At 36.5% G+C, this 25,677-nt stretch overlaps 1 protein-coding gene across 5 annotated transcripts; it reads right to left on the bottom strand.

Moving 5' to 3' along the window:
• Positions 1–3,020: 3,020 nt before the first annotated feature.
• Positions 3,021–22,202, bottom strand: LOC111864633 (gamma-butyrobetaine dioxygenase). Of its 5 annotated transcripts, none has more exons than XM_023852013.2 (9): positions 22,038–22,202; positions 17,963–18,152; positions 16,573–16,776; positions 16,217–16,419; positions 13,708–13,842; positions 7,637–7,742; positions 5,983–6,185; positions 4,658–4,824; positions 3,021–3,955 (listed from the first exon to the last, which is right to left on the bottom strand). In XM_023852013.2, exons 2-9 carry the CDS (start codon positions 18,143–18,145, stop codon positions 3,756–3,758), a joined length of 1,401 nt encoding a protein of 466 aa, XP_023707781.1. In that variant the 5' UTR covers positions 18,146–18,152; positions 22,038–22,202; the 3' UTR covers positions 3,021–3,755. The 5 variants fall into 5 exon arrangements, with proteins under 5 accessions (XP_023707781.1, XP_023707783.1, XP_023707782.1 ...); XM_023852015.2 differs by having other exon boundaries at positions 16,573–16,770; positions 22,038–22,201; XM_023852014.2 differs by having other exon boundaries at positions 22,042–22,200.
• Positions 22,203–25,677: the final 3,475 nt, after the last annotated feature.

Raw genomic sequence — 25,677 nt, forward strand, 5'->3', positions numbered from 1 at the left:
GTACCCAGCCTCTCTTCTCTTTTACATATTTATCTCATTCTCAGGGTAAAAATACATTTTTAGTGCCTTAAATAACATGAATTGACTGAGGAAATGGGACAGTCTGATGAAGTGTGCCATTTAGCTTCCGTCCTAGTGTCTACAGGTTTGTAATGAAGTTTGAGTCCAGGAAAACATGAGAAGGCCTGTGATGAGACGTAATAATGTTGTTAACAAACTGGAATATTTTTACTAGTTTGAGTCACTTTTTGTTGTCAAAGGACTCATAGTTTTCACTGTTTTTAAGTCTGCAGGATAGTGGTGTACCAGAATATCCGGTTAGCTGGGAATGCATGAAGATAACATTCTTGCAGTCAGCCAAAGTTACGGTTATAACATTAACAAGATATCGAACCTGTTATCTGATGATGTGACCATGTCGAATGAAATTTTAAATCTTGTTCAAACAGGATGGTCTACTGAAGCAGATATCTTTCTGAATTATGATTTTGAAAATTTCTTCTGATTGGTTCTGAAAGAATATTAAATAGGAACTAGGTTTGAAAATCCAGGTATAACCATGGCGTAAGTCACTTAATTCAATTCTTGCCCAGAATTTGGTAATAATGTGTTGTACGTCACTAGGAGTGTCTGGGTGTTGCACCTTCTGGCAGCATTATGGGGAGCTGGGAGTTTTAACCAAACTTAGAGGTCACACTTTCACTAATTGATTGATTACTTTGGTTCCTGTGACCCTGAGAGCTATGACTGCTGTGTGTAGGAAAGTCTGTATTTGAGCACAGGAGCTTTTTGTGCTGGAGACAGAGGAGCATGACTGAACATACTAGTGTAGTGGTAACACACTATGCTTGGTTAATCTTGCCTGGGATACCGGCTATACTGACAGGGTTTTCATGGGTTTCCATAGTCCTCATATGCAAATTCTTGGATAGTACCGCAATTAAGCCATGACCACTGTGTTCCAAATCCTTTCCGGTTCGCCAACCATCCTACTATTCCATTCTGTATAGTCTAAGATGGTGACAGCATTGTGAAATAAACAACCACAAGGACATAGTCACTCTGTTTCTAATCACAGTACTGGCAACATCATTATACATATCATATTCTGTGTTTCTGTGCAGTTTGCAACACCCATTGTGACAAGTGATCGGTATAGTGCGTTCCTTCAAAGCATCACTGGCATGAACTGCTGAGTAATGCTAACAGCACCGTGGCTGAAGACTAGATTGACTGTGTGGCAACTCTAGTAGTGGAGGAGGGACAGAGCTGTAGTAAAGGGAGTTCAGTTTTCATAATCCACAGTGCAGAATTAATTAATGCAAACAGTAATGCCTAATGCTTGATAGAAATAGATGATAGATATCATCATCATCATCAGTAATCTGTCAGATGACAGGTCCGCAGTCTTTTCCAAAACAATTCCTCCACTTAATGCGATCTAGAGCTTTCTCCTTCAAATGACAGTATCCTCTCCTGTCCCCAAGGTCATCCAGCATCTTCTTACGTCTTCTTCATCGTCTTCTTGTGACTTCTATCCGCCCCTCTATTTTTCCTTCAATAGCTTCTTTTAGAAGGCAGTTTCTGCGTAAAACATGACCAATCCAATTAGCTTTCCGTTTTCTTATTTCGTGTAGGATATTCCTCTGCTCACTGACTCTAATTAACACTTCTTCATTTCTCACATAATCGGTCCAACTGATCTCCATCCTAATCCAACAACACATTTTGAAACTTTCCAGATGCTTCCGATCTACTGCCCTAAGTGTACATGATAGATATAGAAGTACATAATTCATTTTGTAGTATTTTATTTATAGTGAACAGAAATTACATATCGAAGACAGTAACAATATAGAGCATGTTCTTATGTTACAGAAGCAAACATGTTCTTGACATGTGTCTGTTTTTTGGATATTCATAGTGCCACTACTTGTATGTTATAAGCAGAGATGTGTGCCTATAAAAATGTGTTTGGTCTGCAGTTGTAATAAAAACACAAACATATTTTTTTTTTCTTTCCATGCCCAATTAGGTGTATGCATCACCTGAACTTGATGGCCTCTTTCTGGACATCTTAAACAAGGGCTTGCACAGTCTAACTAAGATGGGAATAGCATTCATGCTAAATCACTGCTGCATATGTACAGACTGTAATATGAAAACTGAATTTTATGGTCATGTTTTGCAGAGTCTGTAATGACAGAATTCTGTAATTTGGTTGTGCACTGTCATGTGGTCATAATTCATATTGGTGTCAGTACAAAGAAAAAAGATAAGTGCAACTTTTGTGATCACAGTCTGAATCAGAACTGAAAAGTGCATGCAATAATCACCGTCCATACTGTTGACGACAGTGGTGCAGTTAAACACTAAGATGGTAACAAACCATGGTTTTATGTAATCCCAATATGAAAACTTGATAAATGTTGTAACAATGCAACAAATGATCTTGTTCATGAAGAATGTGAATTATGTAAGACTTGAGGTTTACATGGCGGTGACTATGAAGAAAGCAGTCTTCTGGGATGTGGCACCATGTAGATATTGTGTTAATCGACGTTTCCATCTTCAGGGTAGAAAAAAAAGACTAGTCTGTTAGCACCTGCTCACACTGGTTCCTCGCTTGTTAGCACCTGCTCACACTGGTTCCTCGCTTGTGGATTTTCTTCTTTTTTCTTCTACCCTGAAGATGGAGGCGATACATTCCTCCGAAACGTCGGTGAACACAATATCTACAGAGTGCCACATCCCAGAAGACTTCTTTCTTCTCAATCTGCGAATTGTTTATGGGAATTATTCTAACAGTTCCCACAAGCATCTGCAACATTACAATATTTTAAATCTTAATTCTTTATATGTTACATAACATACTAAAGTGTATGAACAGTTTGTACCCATGGGGTTACTACTTATACAATATGCTCATGTTACCTGCATAAAATAAATTCAAACACACTAACTTAATTGGCTCAGAATTATTGTAAAATATCTGTATAAATTTGCCATATCTGTTGTATAACGAAACTATATTTAAACTTTCTTCTAGGAATGCTTCACAACCGATAAAGTAGCTTATGTAACCCCGATAGCAGGCTATCTCATAGCCTTCAAAGGGTTAATATATTGTGAATTCTGTGCCTGATATGCATAAAAATGGAAAACTGAGAGTGAAGGCTGTTTGTATCTATCCATGCATCCATATGCTTCATCTCAACTGCTGGATAGATTTTGTTTAAATCTGATAAAATCTCACAAAATCTGCTGGGCCATTTCAATTTTTTGTAAAGGCTGATGTCACAGAAGTGTACTCTCATACAGGGATAAATATATATTATCGTAATGTTACATCCATTTAAAGATGCAAGGCAAAGAGCACACGTGGAACGTCTGCGTACTGTGATATGGAATGTGCATTTCCAGCCTTATTCATGCTTAGCTTTGTCACAAACATTTTTCTGGAGAACATATACACACTTATACAGATACTTTACTGGGGACAGTACAAAGCTGGCAGAGACTCATGTCACAGAAGTTATGCTGCCACACACAGTAGTACTAGTACTTCAGCAGTTTATAAATAATATAAAATACAGTGGAGCTTCACCCCTTCAGAGACATCTTTTGAAAGGGCAGAAAAAGTGCATGTGAATTTTTATTTCAGGAAAATTCAAAATGTATATGCAGTAATGCAGATAAGTCAGGTACGTTGCGGATGCAGAATTGCTTTTATTTACATCTGCACTCCATATACTTTACGTACATTTCTGTACAGGTGTTGAGGAGAGATGAGAACGTATGTGCCCTCGTAGCTTCTTGCGAAGGACTCTGATGCGTGAATAAGCGACGTCCCAGTCTACGTAACTCCCCACAAGATGCCTGGTGTTGCTCGGTTTGTCTTCATAACCCTTACGTCCATGTAGGAGTCGTATATTGTCAAATACAAGAATTTCACCTGTGGCAAAACAGCATAGAGATGGTGAGGGCATTAATATATGTTCTTTGTGACTACCATCAGCTGACTAGAAATGATATATGCAACAAGATAAATGTGTTCCAGACTAGTGATGATGAGGGGGCAAGGATGCATTACTTTGCTGTGTGTGTGTTGAGGGGTTATCACTGACATGTTTTACCCCCTGGGGAAACAGCCCTCAGTACCCATTCGATAGGAGCTGAATGGGCCCTGGACACTGGTGAGAAGTCTCTTGCCCCTGCCCAGTGAATGAATCCTGGCCATCCAACCCGTATGCTGTTGCTGTACAAACTGAGCTCCAAACATTCTGAGTAGTTAATACTATTATTTGTTTTACTGACAGTACTTTATTACATGCACATGTTGTGAAACAGTGAATCCCACAGTAACTGAAGGATCTGGTAGGAAGTGATCATGTCTTATTTTAAGGTAGTATCCAAAATTTTGTGAGAGGAGGCTGAGGGAAAACACAAAAGCCTCAGGAGAGTAGGATAGAAAAGTAGTTAATGCACATATCCACAGAGAGCTTTGTTTTCTTACATTTTTAAATTGAATAAAATATTCTTATATTATTTTGTTTATTGTGTTTGGCTGTAATATACAGTGAGATTTGACTTCAATTTTACCGCATCAATGCACAAGACTTACTTATACGTGTATATGTGTTATTGATAGACATACGTTCTTTGAGTTTGAAGTACACCGTATTCTCGGGGTTGTAAAGTTCTTCAGTGAATGCTGCATGTGCTTCATACCAGGGAATGACTTGATCAAGAGGCACAGAAAAGTGTGAGTCTCGCTGTTGCTGGCTATAGTCAGCACGTAGAAAATCACCATTGGAGTCGTTGCTGTAAAATACAATTACTGTAAACTAATGACATTATGTCTGTTTGAATTGTTATTAATGTATGATGTCTCTTCATACCTCTGAAGGCAGTTTTTGCCCCCTCATTTTAATTTGTATGAATTTTGAGGTTATTGGATTTTTCAATTTAGCTAATCCTTCCAGCCACACTATGACCCTAGGATAGACTAAGCCTCTTACAGAAATGAGTACCAGGGATCTTCCTGGGTGTAAAGGGCGGCCACGGTGCAAAAGGCTGACAACCTCACCGCCATCTGTGAGCCAACTATCTAGAAAATGTGGGAGCCCTGACGTCTCACAACCTTATGGGCCTCCACGCCCTGTTACAGGGATAACTTTACCTTCTTACCTTTTATGAATTTTGTTGTGTATTTTGTACCTTCATCCACTGGAAAGGATGATGAATTGCTCTTCTGAACTATTAAGTGATTCACATAACAAAATACTATGACGTATTGGCCGATTCTATAACAACAGAGGAAATGTCCATAAACATTCTTGTGGCAACAAATACATGCAGTGATAGAAGAACTGCCATTTCTATCTGAAAGCCAGTAAAGACCTTCCCCCTCAAGAACGTGACAACAGTAGGAAATCCATTGTTATAAGATATGTGCCAGTTAATAGGTTGCGCAACTAAGCTCAATAGAAGAGGTTTTTTATGCGTTCCATGCTCTGGCTATGTAATGAGAGCTGTGGACTTCTAGTTGGACTCCTAGTGCACATACCATTATTTTTCTGAAGGTAACACCTATACTATAGCAGCTTTGTATAGGGAGATAGATACTGAAATTTAATCAAAATCATTACAGCTATTTTCAAGTAAACTGCCATTTTCTTTTTGAGGCCTCTCAGAAGGGACTTTATTTTTGCGGCTTGGATATTCATGTTTACCAGGGGCTGGCCTATCATGGATAAAGTCTTAAATACCGAATATGAATGAAATACAGACGTGTTTCTGTCATAATCTCTGCATCAAAGTTTTTCATGAGATCACAGTGCTTTCTCATGTATACAGTATACTGTATATGATAATGTAAAGCAGTTTTGGAGTACAGATATGTTTTACATAAAGGTCCCTTGTCCCCTGCAAAAGTTCTTTCCAGAGAACTATGTTGGCCGGGACAGCAGTAATACTTACAGTATGACAGGTGTCCGGTATAGGCTGTGGAATGAATACCCAGACTCCTGGCCTATATCACACCATTCAACAGGAGTTTCTGTTAGCACCTTGTAGACTTCAGGTTTTTCCCTCTTCAGTTTTTCAGCTACATGCATTGCATCTGTGACTTGGTTTTCTCCACCAGTACCTTCTGTTTGCACCAGACAGTGCAGCATGTTGATCTACCAGAATTACATAGATTAAATCGGTGTTCTCACCTCAGAAGTTACTTCCATTCATCCTTGCTAAGTAGGCTAAATGTATACAGTTTAAGGGAGGGGAACACTGAAATTTTAAAAACTTGTATTTTAGTACTAATCTGTGCAAAACTGTTTGTGATTTTTTAACATAGGAGAGCATGAATTTTGTAAAAAATTCCATGAACATTTTTAAGGGCTCAATTATGGACCCCTAGTGACCCCCAAGTACTGTGATAAATCTTAGCCAATTTAAGACCTAGATGTGTCATTTTTTTTACCAGATACTCCTATGGAATGAAGCTTTAATCTCCAAGAAGTTATTTTGTATATATAACTTACTTGATCTACAAAGTAACTCCAATTATTTTATTGAAATTCCTCCATCAATATTGAAGTGATGTTCCATGATCTTTAGAGATCACCCAGGGGTATAAAATGATGTTTACAATCTTCAAATGTCAGAGCATCATTTAAGAAAGATAGACAAACAAGAATTGCAAAGAATTGTTCATCTTTTGCTGAAATTCCAGTATTCTCCTCCCTTCTTTACATGTGTTCTGCATCAGTTCTTTAATAAAAATATTTACAGCCAGTTCACTGTCATCCCGAAAAATTACATTAAAACAGACATAATAGAACAAGTAGTTCTGGGCAGAATTCATCTCCTGCTTTCCTTTCATTACATATTGAGCATTTGATGTGACGGACCATGTAGAACAGTGTTTCTGTTTTTGTGTGTCCATTCATTGCCATGGGAATGTGTTTAATGAACCGTTATCTAGCAATGGCCGCCATTTCTGGCTCCACTACTATAGATTTTTAAGGGGGGGGCACACAGAAACACAGACAGCGAAGTGATCTCAAAATATGGGAAGTAGGCTAAAAAATTGTTATTTAGATGCCAGCCTTCGCTATCATACTGACACTCTTTTGTCTTCGTTGCCCTTCTTCCTGTGACAGTCATCACATAAAACTGCAATCCTGAAGCCACATGGGCATTTTCCTTCATAGTGAAAGCCTGAAATTGTATTATTTCAATGTAATGTTGCTTCTGTGGATCATCTGCAGGTGAACAGAACTGGCAAAGATAAATGTATCGCTACACGGTTGTTCGTTTCAAGAAGGGGTCTGTAACTCTATTATAATAGAATGTCCTAAAATCCCTTAGTTATGGAGTCCATTTTCTAAAATGATTACATTTCATTGAAACTTCAATAAAAATAATTCTGGAAAGCCACATGTCTGATGGTGAAAGTGACTGGTTTTAACTTCTTTACCAATTTTCCAAACTGCTTTAATGTCACCCTGTCATGTTGAAGGTTTTGATTTCCACATGATTTCATAAAATACAAGTTCTCATGCATTTAGTCTGCCATTAAATTTATGTTACCAGTACAGTTCACTTTAAACACAACTTCCCTGCTTTTACTTACGCCTGGCTTGTAATCATAGTATGGCAAGTCTGTGTGCATCTGGAGGTTTCCTGATGTGTATGCCAGGTTGCTGGTCCCTGGCTGGTGCTTCACCATGTACTCCTCCCTTTGAACAGCACAACACAGATACTAACTGGGGCTCTTAATTGGCTAGCTGTGGTTTTGCAGTAATACAGTTAGTCAGAGATAAGTTCTGAGGTGTGCTGCTTCAAAAATATTTGTCTCATAAGATTTTACTTGTTCTGTACCATCATACTCTAGAAAAAATTATGATAGCGATACTGAGTTGTGATATTGTTCAAAGTGCACACGTCATATACACTGCATGGTGTTGTTTGAGTTGGTGACATCCGGTTCATCGGTCAGTGAAATTTTTATGTATGAGGCTTAGAAATACATGACATTCAGGTTTGATGAATCATTACATTCATTGTATAACTCAATCTGTGAAAGATATTTCAGATATTCTTATTCAGATTGAACTTTTAGTTATATTTATGAACGTGTGACACTGCGAAAATTAAAACTGAACACAGAATAACATGCAAACAAACGTAAGGAAAGTTGAAAGACAGTCTGTGTAGTTTCTATTTGTTTGTTCATTAATTTATTTAATTACCCTTTCTAAACCAAAGTTATATAGCAATGACTTGGTGAAAGTGGAAGCAGCCATGGTGGTCTATTTTAAGGTACCGATGGAGCATTTTCCTGGATAGACTGAGAAAACCCACAGAAACCAAACTTTTGGGATAACAAGCTTCAGGCTAAGAATCAAACTCAGGACATGCACCATATAAAGTAGAAGTGCTAAGCACTTAGTGTACTGATCACCACAAAGCTTATTTTGCAAAACTACATTGCGTAACGGAGAATATGCGTCTCATGGAACAGGAGGGTTACGGTAATATTTTTCAGTCTTGAGAACCAACCTTGGAGTTGTACTATGAAGATATTACTTTTCACTGTAATAGGCTATACTGTCCTAAGGTTTATGTTACTTTCTTTATGACTCATTTTAATTTACTGTATTGCACATGGTTTGTCAGCGGCTCCAGTTTCCATCGTTTCGGCAGAAGTTCTCACTGATAATGTATGTAATTGTTGCTACCAAAACAAAATGAAGTATGAAGAAGTGCTTTTGGAACTTTATTCAGCCAGAGAAATTATAAAGTTATTACAAGAGGAAAGAAACACTAAAACAGACTCAGTTACGCATGATTTAAACCAGGGCTCGGAATATAATCATTCCGGTTTCATACCTGATAACTGGACAAATGTATCAAACAGCAGAAGAAATAGAAGCAATAAACAACATAAACATGTTATCCAGCCAATACCAACAATTACAAATCGCTTTGCTTCCCTACCTAACCTCAATGAGAATAATGCTGGAGTAGATATTTCCGAGGATATGACCGGAAGAATTGTGGTAAAGAAGCAGAAGGTACAACAATCCACTCAAGGAAAAATGATGGATCCTTCAAAATCATCGAGTACAATCATGGCATGTAAGGACACATTGGATAAACATAATAAAAAGGTTGGAAATAAAAGAAATCATAAGATAGTAATTATAGGTGATAGTCACTCAAGAGGCTTGGCAAAAGAAGTGAAGCACCAATTGGACAAGAACTTTGAAGTAATTGGTTTCGTCAAACCTGGTGCAGGAACTGAGAAAATAGTGAAATCAGGAATGAGTGACATAGCAAAGTTAACAAAAAGTGATGTGGTTGTGTTCTGTGGTGGCTCCTATGAAGTAAATAAGAATATGGCTAAAATAGCTTTAAATCAGATCATAAGCTTTGTAGAAACAAACAATCACACAAATTTCATAATATTAAGTGCTCCCCATAGACATGATCTGGTGGACTTCTCTTGTGTTAATAATGAAATCAAATCCTTCAATAGGAAGTTAAAGAAACAAGTAAAAATTAGCAAGTATACTATGGTCCTCGAAACTAATCCCACCAGAGAACTATTTACTAAACATGGTTTGCATCTAAATGGGAAAGGAAAAGAAATGATTGCAAAACAAACAGTAGCCCAACTGCCCAATATTTTGGGGAAAAAAGATGATGGTGTAATTAGTCTGGGATGGAAAAATGGTCAAATAAAGGGAGAATCTATTGATGCATTGGGAAACAGAACTCAATCCCCAGAAAAAAGAAATAGTAATTTCATCCATGAGGAAACAATAATTTCTGAAGTAACTCCTCCTAGGACATCAAATAGGCGGAAAAAAGTTCCTGTGATTAGGAATAATGATTTTTTATGGTAAACAACGTTCACAATACCTCACATATAAAATTTAAACCCCAGATAGGGCATAATAATTTAGAACTTAATAAAGCAGACGACAATATAATGATATACCATCAAAATATTAGGGGACTGAGAAACAAAAGAACTGAAATGTTAAACTCACTACTCCCGGAACTCCCTCATATTTTATGCATAACGGAACACCATTTAAGGGAATTTGAACTGGAAAGCTCACCAATAGAACATTATAAGTTAGGAGCAAAATTCTGTAGAGAAAAATTAAAAGATGGTGGAACATGCATTTTTATTCATGAATTTATAAGTTTTATAACTATTAATTTACAAGAATTTTGCAAGGAACAAGACATTGAAGTTTGTGCCATAAAAATTAACTTATCAACTTCTATCATCTGTGTTATATCTATCTATAGGTCTCCTGATGGGAATTTCCAGTGGTTTTTGAAGATGATTGAAAATATTCTGAATAATCTATATAATGTAAATATAAATTTTATTATATGTGGGGACCTCAATATAAACTACCTAGATAACAACTGTAAAAAAAAGCAGCAATTTGATACCTTACTGTCTACATTTAATTTAACCAGTGTTGTAAATTTTCCAACTAGAGTGCAAAATGAAGTAGCAACGGCCATTGACAATATTTTTTTAGATGTGTCTAAAAACAATAATTATAATGTATATCCCCATATTAACGGCCTATCGGACCATGACGCCCAAATTATTAAGTTTAAAAATCTTAATATACAAGGATTAAATAATACCACCCAAATCATAAGGAATTTCAATAAACACTCTATAGCTAATTTTAAGCTCAAACTGAGCTTTGAGATGTGGGAAGATATTTTTGAAGCAACTGACGTAAATATAATGTTTAATAATTTTCTCAATACCTATCTTAGGATTTTCTACTCCAGTTTTACGAGAAGAAAAATAAAGAGCAAACCAAATGTTCATGAATGGTTAACTACAGGAATACGTATTTCATGTAGAAACAAAAGAAATCTTTATTTACAGTGTAGGACTAGTAATGATATTAAATTAAAAGAACATTACAAACAATACTGTAAAATTCTAACTAATGTCATCAAAGCGGCTAAAAAAATTCACTACGACAGGAGGATTATAGACTCTAAAAATAAATCAAAAACTATTTGGAACATAATCAAAACTGAAACTGGGAAAAAAGAAGATAAAGTAGACATTCAATCCCTTGATATTAAGGGTATTATAACTTCCGACCAACAAATCATGGCAAAAAATCTTAATGATTATTTTGTAACAGTTGCTGAGGATATTATTGATAATACAAGTATTAGTAAAACTGGACAGCCTATGCATGATAACTATTTAAATTATATGTCCTCAATGTTCACGAGTCCGCTGTCAAATATTCGACCTAAGCATGCCTCTACCCATGAGATAGAAGGAATCATCAAATCCTTAAAAGCCAAATACTCCCATGGTTATGATGAGATACCTGTCGCAATATTGAAAGCTAGTGCCCTATTTATTAGTTCTCCGCTAACATATATTGTAAATAAATCTCTTTCTTCAGGAATTTACCCAACTAGACTGAAATTTTCAATAGTAAAACCAGTATTTAAAAGTGGGGATAAACTTAACATCTCTAACTATAGACCAATATCTTTGTTACCGGCTTTCTCTAAGGTATTTGAAAAGGTAATATATTCAAGGCTTAACCAGCATCTAATACAAAATAAGATACTTGCTAGTGATCAATATGGATTTAGAAAAAACTCTACAACAAATAGGGCCTCTTTTAAATTATTAAATGAAATTTTAGTAGCCATGAACAATAAATTAACTATTGGGGGCATTTTCTGTGACCTGAAGAAAGCATTTGACTGTGTTAACCACGAAATATTTTTAAATAAACTGGGATACTATGGGATAAATGGAGTATTTAAAAAATTAATCAAGTCTTATTTGAACAATAGATACCAAAAGGTAGTATTAAATAATAGGACAACCTATAATACCACCTTTTCTGATTGGGAGATCATCAAATATGGTGTCCCACAAGGCTCTATATTAGGTCCTTTATTTTTCTTACTGTATATTAATGACTTACCCAAAGTAATAACAAATAATGCGAAGATTATTTTATTCGCTGACGATACTAGTATCATAATATCCGATTCGAGCCCTCATAATTTGGAAATTAATATGAATAAACAATTCTTAGCCATAAACAAATGGTTTGAAGCTAACCTGCTATCCTTAAATTTTAATAAAACCCACCATCTCCTGTTCAGGACTAAAAATAGTTTGGTAACAGACATAAGCATATATCATCAAAATAAGAATATCACTAATGTGCCAAATATTAAGTTTCTAGGTATTTATATTGATGAAACATTATCATGGAAGTCTCATATTGATAAATTAGTAATTAAAATGAGTGCAGCTTGCTATGCAATTAGAACTGTAAGAGGTCTCATGTCACAGGAAACCCTAAGGATGATCTACTTTGCCTATGTGCATACTATCATGGAATATGGGATAATTTTCTGGGGTAGCTCAGCAACTAGTATAAATGTTTTCAGAATGCAAAAGCGGATCATTAGAACTATTATGAATGTAAGAACTAGAGACTCATGTAGGGAACTATTCAAAAACCTAAAAATATTACCCATGTACTCACAGTATATATACTCTATAATTCTGTTTGTTGTAAATAATAGAGACCTTTACAGTTCAAACTATGAGACCCACAATCTTAATACTAGACATACCACAAATTTGCACCTTCCCACATCACGCCTAACAATCTTTCAGAAAGGACCATATTACTTTGGTATTAAGGCTTATAACCACCTGCCATCCAGAATCAAGAGTATGAGTAATGATGTGAAACTATTTAAACTGAGGCTAAAAAGATTTTTTCTTTCAAATTATTTTTATTCCTTAGAGGAATACTTTAACCATGTATGTAATTAAAATTGGTAATTGTACCCCTGATATGTTATAATTATATATCATTACCTAAGTATTTTGTATCAGTTATTGTTTTATAATTTTGATCATTTTATGCATTGTACATTAATATAAATCTTTTAACTGTCTTAATGACAAAAGTATGTATGTAGTTTTTGTATTTTGCGTATTTTAATCTATTAGCTTGGGACAAAATCCATATCCACTGGTCAGCTGTACCATAAGGATCAACGGAATGTATAAATGTAAATAAATAAATAAATAACCCATTTGAAATATAAATATTGTACTTCAAAACTCTCCACAATACTCTCACATGCTACACTGGTTGCAAGAACAACATGCTTCAGTCTTACTGTGGGCTCTCTGGAGCTTATCTGCAACGTTTCTGAGAGTGATGAGCCTCAGAACACCAATTCTTATGCTGCAAGATTGAGAAAGCTACTACTAGGTTGCAAACTGTCATCAGGTTCATTGAATAAAGTACCACTTCCACCACTAACCAGAAACTGACCTTAATTTGTGAGGTGTAATACAGTGAGCGTGCAGGGTCCGAAATCACAGATATATTAAAATGTGTGTCTCACCAGTCTATACACTGTGCATATGAAATCGCATGACTCATAAACGAGATGTTGCATTATTGTTTCTTATGATTTTGGCTATACTAATGATTGTTACACAAGAGAATGCCATTTGATAAGAAATTCTTGTTTGGCATATGCACCTTTCCACAGGCATGTTTTGCTCGCATTCCTGTTCTTCACTTGCAGGAGAAGGTATTCCCATACATCAGGTGCAAGTTACAGGTCAGATAAATTCCTTACCCATACTGTGTTCGTCTGATGAAGCCTACTCTGTCAGCAACTCTCCTCAGTTGATCTTCCTGTGGTGGTGTGTTGTCAATGAGAGCAATTCCATATGTTGCAATATTTTCCAGCCAGTCTAGCAATGTTGCATCACTGAAACACATAGTAGTACCATTTACTGACACAAGTTCTTACAAAATGTGTCACATGCTGTGTTTCTAAGCATTCAGTCTAAAGAAAGAAATAATTGCTAACTGATCTGTAGTCTACATGCACAGCATGCAGCATGAATGGGGGAGAGGAGGAATGCATATAGGATATTGATGGGAAAGCCAGATGGAAAGAGACCACTGGGAAGACCGAGGAGTAGGTAGGTGGATCTTAGAGACATGGGATGGGATGGGATGGTATTGATTGGATTGATCTGGCTCAGGATAGGGACCAGTGGAGGGCATTTGTGAACATGGTAATGAACCTCCAGGTTCCATAAAATGCTAGGAAGTTCTTGAATAGCTGCACAATTGGCGGCTTCTCAAGAAGGGCTCCATGGGTGGGTGATACTGTACTAATGGCAAACATGAGATAGCACCGAATGAGATGGCAGGGTTACTTTAATGCTGTGTGTGCAAATGATTGTGGTCAGTTTTAAGGTATTATCCTAAAATTATCTCAAGGGATGGAGAAAAACCATCAACAGAAGTACTTAGCTCTACGTTCAATATTTAAGCCAAACCTTTTGAACACAAGTTACATACACATTACCGCTGAACTAAACATACTCACTGCAAGACGTTTCATTTTTACAAAGTAATTATACTGAGAAGACAAAAAGAATGACTATTTGCTTCTGAATAAAGTATTCCAGAACAATATTGTACATTTACTATTAATATTTATTAATAGTTGACACATTGTATCATGTGATACAAGCCAAATTCTAGTTACTGTTGAAATCCTCTGCATGTTGTGCACTAGGTATCTACAATTATTGTGTTTTTTGACATTATCAATTGTCCTGTTTTTATTTAAAACACAACGTTTCAGAGACTGCATTCTATCTCCATCTTCAGGTAAAAATCTACTCAGTTGGGCCCAATTGATAAAACTAGTTCTGGAGATAGGGACTAGCTCTATCAATTCGGCCTGACTGGGTAGGTCTTTGCCTGATGATGGAGACCGAATGCAGTCTCCAAAACGTGTTTTAAATAATAATAAAAAAGAAGATGATGGATAATGTCCAAAAACATAATAACTGTTAACATACCATCATCACAAACTTTTACATCTTATTTAGTAGTTATCTTGATTCAAAATGCTGGTCCTTATGCATAGAACCATTTTCGTTTGGAAAGATCAGTGACAGAAATGCCTCTCACCATAGCTCAATAGTTAGAACTAACTACTTCAGCTTTCTAACAAAAGGAATTATATATTACACTTTAAGATGTTACAGAAGGTTTCGTTTAAACATAACCCACCATGAAAAGGGTTGTTATGTCGGCACATTATGAGATGTTCATGGTCCTGCTCTGTTTTGACCAAACACTGGTCTCCAGGGTATCAGAACTGTGAGACTGACAGAGTTATATGAATAAGAGCAATGAATTAATTTAATTTCTGTATTAGCCAAAATACAATAATCTTTGGTTTTCTGTATTGCAGTATACTGTGAAAACCCAATTTCAGGTTTCTTTTGTGATCAGTGGTTCTGAACACTAATCTGAGGAAGATCTTAAGTGGAGGTATCCTAACTTCAATGAAACTGAACTTTAAATGAGAAAAAACCACAAATCAGGGAAAAGTAAATGGGGGTTTCACTGTAACTTAAGATTTTTTATTAAATATTTCCATCAGCTTGAATAAATTATATGAAGGATAGGGATTTTTCAATTCTCTTTTCTTTTATCAGAAATTAGTAACAAACTCAAACTATGGATTCAATGAAATGAAATAGACATTTCCTCAGATGTACATAGCAGACACCATGCAAGCCCAGAAATATGGATAGGATAATACTGGAGTGTTAAAAATGCCTTGCTATAAGCCATGGTGGCATTTGATTCAAAATGTGGAGAAACACAGCTGGGACAGCATCCCAATACATGTAGTTACTATAGGATTCTGACGATGGTGTATAACTCACAGAGATATTGGGTTTTCGGACTTTATCCATCGTCCTGGTTTTAAGATAACTAAGAAAAACACAACGTTTCGGAAACTGGAGGTCCAGTTCATTGAGGCTAGCTCTTTCTAAGGGACCCAACAGAATAGGTGTTTTCCCTCACCTGAGGATGGAAACAGATCCAGTTTCCGAAGCTTTGTGTTTTTCTTAGTTATCTACCCAATATCTCTCGTACAAGAATCTTCAGAACACAAAACAGATATGTCTATGTAGGTAGGAGAGGTAAAGAAGTATGAATTTGTTACTGTAAGGTCAGGCCTGAATCACACTGTCAGATTTGGTTTAGAATATCAGACAAAAGCCCTGAAACTTCAAGCATTTAAATTAATATAATCACAGGCTCACCTGTTGAGAATATCATTGAAGTCATATTTTTTGAGGATTTTGTTAAAGTCAACGGTACCCCAAGAAATCCTTGTCATAGGGTAGTGCTGTTTCATCCATTCTTTACGCACATTTTCTGTGAAACTTCGTTCCAGAAGCCAGTTTAAGTCATAGTCACTCTCATGCCCATCATTCCACACCAGTTTCAGCTGGTTCTCTTCTGCCTACATTTGAAGAATAAGTTATAAATAGTACTGTCAGTTTAGCACTATCTTTTTTCTTAAATAAAAATTTGTGTTTTTTTGTACGGTGTCTAGTAGTGCCAGTGATGGTAAATATTTTTATTTTCAGAAGGGTAGAGTTTGTACTCTACATACCATAACATGGGTCGGCTTAATGTTGATGTCAAAGTACTTCCAGTCTACTGTTCGTGACTGCATTGTCGTGTTGAAGCATTTGGGGCACTGACAGTTATCTCGCAACCATACACTAGGATACTGGTGCTGCTCTCCAGTGGATGTTCCAATAGTAATCATGCTGCCATCAATGTCTCGTATTGCATTTACCAGCACCACCTGTTGCTAAATTGATTTTTAATCAATTTAAACACATTATTACTGCATGAGTTATCAAACTGTAAGTACAAACTGACTTGTCTGAAATTCTCAGTTTAAACCTTTGAAGCGCACATCCAAAGTCATGCATATTTATGTCCTTGACATTAAGCAAGTATGTCGTTTAAGGGTTTCATATTGTGATATGTAGACTCATTGCCAAGTAACAGCTGTGTAAACATGCGACAGTGCAACAGCCGCTGCTAGGGAACAACTCTGTGGACATGTTGTTTCCCTGGCAAAAAGAGAGCATGCAATAATGAAAGGGACATTTTCCGTGATGTCCATGTCGGGGCTATATAACAAGGATACTAGTTCGTTGAGATGCAGTTGTGAGAAATGAGAAGCTGGTAGCTGAGGCCATGGACAGTGCAGGAACCCAAAGGAAGGGGAACGTCCACTGTTGGACGCTGCTTCCAAGCAATGGATACTGAAGACTGTGAAGACTTGATATGTGCTGTAGTTACAGTTGCATGTATCTTTGGAGTGTGTAACTATGTGAGACTGTTTTAGGCATCTGTAGTTACAATCTGTAAGTTTCCAATAAATCTGACAATTACCAATCCAAACCCCATCTATAATCACACACTCATGTGACAATATTTTGTGACAAAGCGAATTAGCAAGTGTATATTGAATCTGCAGTAAACCTAACTGCATACTGTAATGCCAGTGAGACTATCTTAATCCATCCCTTACATGGTATTCAGAAAGTTTCTTACAGTAGACTAGACTTTATGAAATAGAGCTGTGTGATATTTTTAAAATTAAAGTACATTAAAAAATATGGCCTTTATAAGAGGTCAAAATGTAATGTTTTTAGTTCACAGTACTTTTAGTGTATTACTTCCTTCGGTGTTTAAACATTCAGAATGACATGTGTTAATTCAAAAGCAGATAACCTGCTTCCCTTGGAAGTGGGATAACATTCACATGGCATCATCTCTAAAGCATGCAATAAGCCTGATCAATCAACACTTGTACAGCAAGTTTATTTCTTTTACACAGAATCGTTTTTTATTTTATATTTAATTTACTGTCAAAGTATTAATATGCAGTATTGTAATTCTAGTTTATTGTCTGTATTTTCAAATTGTCACATTTACTGAGACAGAGGGCAGATAAACATTCTCTTACACAGATATCTCTATACCTTTTCCTCATCCTTGGGTTTAGCTACTGGACCTTGGTGCTTAACTTCAGAGCTATGAACAGCTCTGAAACCTGACGTTGACGAGAAGGTGGAAGAAAAACGTAGTTGTCTGCTTGCTTTAAGGCTCTGAACCTTACTTCCAAATTTGGCAGTAGCAAGAACCAGAGTACGCACACTCTGCATGACTGTCCTGAGAACACATTACAGTTACAGTGCATGCTTGCTGATAATATGGCTGTGAGAATATATTTGTAATCAGCAATTCATTTGTAAATTGAAAAGTTCAGATGCTTTGTATGGAATGGTAGATCTGGTAAGAATTTGCAGACAAACATAATTTTACAGAATTAGTGGCATTTTTATAATTTAATTTGTCTAACTGTACTGCATGTACATATCACTCTGAAGCTACTATATTTTACAGTACTGTTAATTAAAGGTCACAGGTGGGCCGCACCATAGCTCAAGCGGTTAGTCACTGGCTTCCCACTGTGGCGGCCCGGGTTCGATCCCGGGTCTGGTCAAGTGGGATTTGTGGTGGAAAAAGTGATGCTGGGCTGGGTTTTTACCGAGTACTCCAATTTCCCCTGCCAATGTTCATTCCACCAAATTCTCCATCATCATAATCACCTGGGGGCATATACAATAGGCCAATCAGTGGCCACCGTGCCAAGTGGACCCAATTGGACTCCACACCCCACTAAGTGAAAAAAGGTCACAGGTCCTTACTCTGACTAAAAAGTGAAAAAAGTAAAAGAGGAGTAAAGGTATCCCTGTAACAGGCTGTGGAGGCCCATAGGGTTGTGAGGTGTTGAGGTTCCCACATTTTCCAGACAATCAGCTCATAGATGGTGGCAAGGTTGTCAGCCCTATGCACTGGCCACCCTTTACCCCCAAGAACATTCAAAGAATATTCCTGGTACTCATTTCTGTTAGAGGCTGAATCAACCCCAGGGCCATAGTGCAGCTAGAAGGATTAGGTCAACTGAAAAGAATCCAGTGACGTCATCGGGACTTGAACCTGTGACCTTCTGGCTTGTAGCATAGTGCCTCAACCAACTACACCACTGCGTGCCCCCCCTTACTCTGACTAGCTTTATCAAAATTATCTTCAGTTACAGTGAAGGACCATAAGAATAGGATGCACTAACGCTGTGAAGCTCTTAGTTGATCAGTTTATCAAGTAACCTGAAATATTGTTACCATATCTGCAAGTGTGTATCACACAACCATATCCTGAGCTACATGAATCCATTCCACGTTCTTAAACTCTATTTCTCTAAGGGGCATTTTAATATTATCAACTCATCTACATCTAAGTCTCCCATGTGGTCTCCTCCTATGCAAATAAAATTCTTATGCACTTGTCATTGCCGCCATGCATGCTATATGCCCCTCCCATATTAGAAAGAAAAACAATTATAATTGATTTTCTATGTAAACACATTATACAATTGATCAGCACAAACTACATTGAAATCCCCTTGTAAGGTTTACTTTGGGAACAGTTGATTTGAACACTGAACTGAAGATCTTAAAGGAAGGAAATTTAACACTCAGATTACTGACTTGGTATCACTGAAACTGAACATTAAATAGGGGGAAAACCATATATCAAGGAATATTAACTGGGGATTCCAATGTACTTAGTTCTTAAATGAAAATTAAAAACTAAAAATTCTGCTAGTTTTAGAATAGTAATATGCATATTATATAACACTAAGTGGAATCTGTAGAGCTGGTTCAATGTACAGATCACTGGTTGAGAATTACTGTGATATATAACACATTTGGCTCATTCTTGTCTGATGGTTTACACAAATAATTTACTCTTTTGTTACAAAAGTCAGCTATTTTAAAAATATATACAAATTTGCTGATGAGTAAAATTACAGATGCAGTGTTAAGTGACCACAATGGCCAAATTCTGGCAGCTGATAAATGATTAAGAACTAATGTTCTCAGGTCCACAGAATGGAGGATTCATGATTTTTTCTGCTTGTTACTGTTATTTGTTTCTTAATTTATTTGAACTGCATGGTCTGGTGTTGATGCTGGATAATAAATGACAGATAGGCTGTAAGCATTGAGTTTAGAAAAATGAGACGGGCATTTGTGGCTAATCTGAAGTTACGATGCTAATACTGACTGCAGTAGATTGTGAAATCATGTGTCTGGGCCAGTCTCTTGCCTAGAATCAAACAAGGAAGGTTACATCATCATTACGTTGCAGAATGTAAACAAGTAATCAGAGAGAATAAAGTCAAGTTTATGTGTTGTTTATCAAGTGAGAAAATCCCCACTGCTGCATTAGCTGCCTCACATCAATATTATTAATTTTCTGTATTGCTGTAACAGACAATATCAACTTGGTGCTAGGCACCTGTGACTTTATTTGCTTATTTCCAGTCACTCCACATTCCCCCATAAGCAGTACAGTAACAGTATATATCCATATCTAATTTGTAGATCCATTGTGAGATCCTGCTTTGAATGCGGCGAGATAAACACTATAGGCCCAAGGGCTATAGAGAAGATATGATGTTTTCACGCTGTAATATTCTTGGTTGTGACATACAGTAATGTAGGCAGATACTGGGATTTCAGAAGAGCATCCTGTCTCCATCTTCAGGGTTGAAATAAACAGGTTCAGAAACTGGCTTGATTATGTAATCAGGTAGCAAGGAAGGTGGGGAGAAGACCCAAAGGAGGGGGTAGTGAAAGAAACCCAGTCCAGGCCAATGGAAAAGATGGGTGGGAAATTCAGTTTTGTCTCACTGGTAGGAAATGGACCAACATCTGAACAATCAATGCTGTTAAAACCTCAACTTATACAAGTTGTGAACACCATGTAATCAGCAAGCATACTAGACGTCACTGCATCAGTATTATTTTGGGATATAACACAAATCAGTATTGTCTAATCAATGTTTCTGTTGACATTCTAACTGATAAAACACTTTCCTTTGACCTCTTAATATACTTAAAAGATTTAAATGCTTTGAAGGGCAAAGTTCCACCTTGAATGTATTGGAACTGTTCCAGAGGTCTGTTCTAATTTGTGGTTCCCTTCAATGTAGAAGTGAAACGTTTTATGAGATAACAAAAGCAGGAAATGTTTGCTACATTAAACTGCAAACATGTACATTATAATAGCCTGAGTTTCTATACAAAATACTGATGCAATTTATTATGATTATCACTCTTATTGTCACCTCATTAAAAGTAAAAGAATATTGTCTCCAACTTGTGTGACTTCTCATACTCTTGTCCCTATTAATTTTCTTTTTGAAATCAAGAATGACACTCAGAATTACTGGGTTTCTGGACTCTGTCCATAGTCTGGTATTTTAAAAACTAGAAAACACAGCATTTCGGAAACTGGATCTGTTTCTGTCCTTAGGCGAGGGTGGGAGAAACCTACTCCGTTGGGTCCCTTACAAAGAGCTAACCTCAATCACTCTTTCTAAGGGACCTAACAGAGTAGGTGTTTCTCACCCTCAAGGCTGGAAACAGACCCAGCTTCCAAAACATTGTTTTTTTCTAGTTCTTAGAATACTGGAGGATGGATGATGGACAAAGTCAAAAAGTTATACATCATCGTCAGAACCATTTAGAATCTTCAAGCGTGGCAGTTTGGTAACTAACATAAACAACAAAATAACCAACCCATGTAGATAAAACTCTGTGGTATTTGAGAGCAGAGTAATTCTGTAATCACAGAATCCTATTTTTAAGCATATTCTAAGCCAGTTAAAACCAATTAAAAACACAGAAACCAATTTTCCTGTGATCTACTTTAATAATATTCTCATATTAATGTAACAGTCCCAACAATAGCTCCTTTCATGAGATTTGTCCATTAAAATGTTGCATACACTAGTTGTTTTTTAAATAATCTGCAAACACTTTCATCTGATCTTTATATTCACAGGTCTGTCTACTCGTATTACATAACCTCTGTACTTGATGTGGTGTAACTTACAAGTAAGCAACTTAGAGACTTTCACTTCAGACCTAAGGATGTCATGTAACTGAATAACGGTATATCAAAATATACTCCAAACATACTTACTCACAGACAGTGTTGTTATGTCTTCAGTTGGAAGCAGATGTGTTGTCCCTGTCCTGATGATGTTACTCTCGTGACAGCCTCTCTTGCAATGTTCCCATTTTATAACAGGCCGATACTCATGAAGATATTGCTCAATCAGGAGTGCGTGGCATATTTTGAATAGTTCTGATGTAGCTGGATCCGGTACATTGTATCAAAGGATGTGTTGTTAGAGCAAAGGTCAATATCAATGAAACAGTAATAAGTGACACAAGATACATATTAATCAATATAATTAAAGCACGCAGAGTATCAGTAGAATACTGACATTCATTTCAAACTTCAATAGCAATCACCTTCATTCATACAAATATAATGCAAAGGAAATATTAAAATTAAGAAAAGAAATCAGGTATGTGTTCAGTATGACTGTGTGTGTCTTATATTTCACATTTCAGCTCTCCTGATATTTAGCCAACTTTTAAACTGTTTCTGTAATGTAACAAAGAACTCAGCCTGTGAGATTCATGGACAGATTTGTTACAGTCAGATTATCAATTTGGAGCTAGCATAACAGGGGAAGAAGCATTCAGCCTTCTGCAAATAAACCAGTTTCTATGAGTGATTGAGGGTGAATAGTCCCTCACTCACTCACTCATGGAGCTGAGCCCTTCTTGAGAAGCTGCCAATTGTGCAGCCACTCAAGAATTTCCCAGCATTTTATGGAACCCAGAGGTTCATTACCGTGTTCACAAGAGTCCTCCATTGGTCCCTATCCTGAGCCAGATCAATCCAATTCATGCCATCAAATCCTACTCTATGAGATCCATTTTTAATATTGTCCACTGGTCTCCTTCCTTCCGGCTTTCCCACCAATATTCTATATGTATTTATCATCTCATTTGTGCTACATGACCTACCCATTTCACCATGATCACCCCCTCGTGAATTCAAAACAAATTACAAAATCTAATTTCCTTCAGAACTGACCATTTTCATTTCATTGCTGCCTGATATTCAAAGCCTCTGAATATTTTTATTCATGAACATGTGATATCCTGTTCATCTAGCTGTCATTATTTCAGACACAATTTGTGTTTGTGTTCTATATGTGTGCACACATGCAGGTCCTGAAAAGATCCTGAACAAATTGAATTAATTTCCTTGAAAGTATTATAAAGATTATGGCATCTAAAGTCATAACAATATAAACATGACATGCAGGCAAATTTGGGAGGAGATTTGGCATAATTAGAGCAATTCAACATAGTTTCATGGAATTTAATATATCTAAGGATCCTCGAAAATATGCAGACTTCTTTTAGATGATTTACATAGAAAAATGAATCATGACAGTGCACAAATTAAAGGTACTGAAGGCAAGGGTAACCCAGTTCATAAATTAGTATTTACCATGCTTAAGATATGTAATATATTATGAGTCTATGAAACAATCACCATCATCACCACTACATAATATTTAAAAATATTAATTCATCGAATGACAGTAACTGAAGTAATGTCTAATAAATTCCCTGATCGTTACAACCGAACTATTTCAAACTATGAACAAGAATACTGTACAGTAATACAACTGTCTATGTAGTCTATAAGTCCAGACAAACGTCCTTTCATATTTTCCCTTTTATTTCCACATTGTTTTATTGTTCTGAACAGATGCAGCAGCATCAACATTGTTAAATATGGGAAGGTGGCATTTTCTGCAGAAACTCATCTCAGAAAAATGTACAATATAATTAGGTCATAAAGATTACTGTTCTCTGGGATGTGGTGCTCAGTAACCTGATGCACGGTAACCAGCGTTACAGAGGAAGCTACTGCAAATTGCTTGAACATGTTCAGAACCAGAACCAGAACCAGATTACATGGTGTCACATTCCAGAAGACAGCAGTTCTTATTGCCACAGGTGTAACAATCTTGTCTCTCACATTATTATGTCATTATCACTATAAATGAACCTTGGAAATTTATTAGGGGACTGATTGTGTTCTTGTCGGGTTAGGTTTAAGCACTCTCAGAGGTTCTAGAAATGCATCTCTCTTCACAATGTCCAAATGGCTCTGAAAATCACTGTCTCCTTTCTACAACAGATGAGCGTTCTGTAGCTGTAGCACTGTAGCGTCGAAATACTCCTGCTCCTCATACATGCCTCCGTGGGACAATACTGCAATGCACGTTCCAACTTAGTTTGGAATGGCTGCATTGAGGAAGTTACACACACTGATCGCATCTCAAATGTAACTGTTATACAAAACAATGATACTGACTGAAAATAATGAAAATACTAGTTTTTATTTTAGATACTGTAAAGTCTACATTTTAATGTTGTAATTTAGATAGTATGCGATTGGGTGACATTTCATATGCTGTCATAATGTCACTGTGAACAGATGAATGTATGCATGATACGTCTTGCTATAAATATGGACTGTACGAAGAATTCTGATTTTTACAGGAATACGTTTTCTTTTATTTTGTTGAATGAGCAGTATGAATTACAATTGTGTTGCCCAAACTTGAGGAGCTGTTCATAAAGGAAACTGTAGAGCAGCCTGGAATTTTACAAGTCATATCATACTGACTATCAAAATATCTGAAACAGCTCTATAGAAATCCAGTGATAGACTACATAACTTGGATGATTGACTTCTTCACATAAAGCGGTAATCTATATTTTTCCTTGTTTCTATCAAAATTGAACTTAGGCCTTTTTAATTGAACTTTTATGGTCAGAGACATTTCTTTTAGCCAATCAAGGACAGTACATTACCAACCACGACAGAGCTATAGGGCTAACCAACACAACCTGTACAACCTACATATTTGAGTACTTTCAGGTAGAGTCTCAGGGATGAGGAAAAGTTGGAGTGCTAGATGAAGGGGTAATGATGACCCTGACAGCCAAAATAAATGTCCCAAAATGTAGCAATAATTATCAAATGTTAAGGTATATGAAAATCCTTTTTCCAGAAAATATCACCTTATGCAGACAGATAGTTGAAATTCTAAAATTTCACAGCTGAAAGTGTATTTGAATACATCCAGGGTGGAATTGTTTCACACAGATCGTGAGAAGATGACTAAGCAGTACAGATGCTGTAGGCAAATGTACCTAAAATGCATTTAGACCTTCAAGCAAATCGGCAACCCTGACTGGTCAATGTAACTTATGTCTAAAACACATGTTTCTAGGTTATATACACAAAATGTCATGTTTCAAAAGGGACACAGTCCATACATTTGGTGATTGGACAGGCAGGTAGAGACATAAATTTTTATTGATATTTTACATTTTCAGATATACTTACACAGCATAATTTTAATTTTAAACATTTTAATAAGCAGACAAAACTAAATAATTCTTAACTGAATCATGGCAAAAGTTATGAGTTTATTCCATTCTTAAGTTCACCATAAATATCAAACTGACTAATCACTATTTGAAGTTGGGGACATATTCAATCAACAACTGTTATTTCACAATTTTGTTCTAGAGTTTAGTATTAATGTTCATACATACTGACAGTATCTAACAAGGACAATGGCAGTGCTTTCTGTGTCTTCTTGTTTTGCAGAGGCTTACCTTTAAAGGTAGATGGAATTGGGAGTGATCATTGAAAGTTTGAACTATATCCCTTC

Source organism: Cryptotermes secundus, unplaced genomic scaffold, assembly GCF_002891405.2.
Source record: "Cryptotermes secundus unplaced genomic scaffold, Csec_1.0 scaffold145, whole genome shotgun sequence".
NCBI classification, from domain to species: Eukaryota; Metazoa; Arthropoda; class Insecta; order Blattodea; family Kalotermitidae; genus Cryptotermes; species Cryptotermes secundus.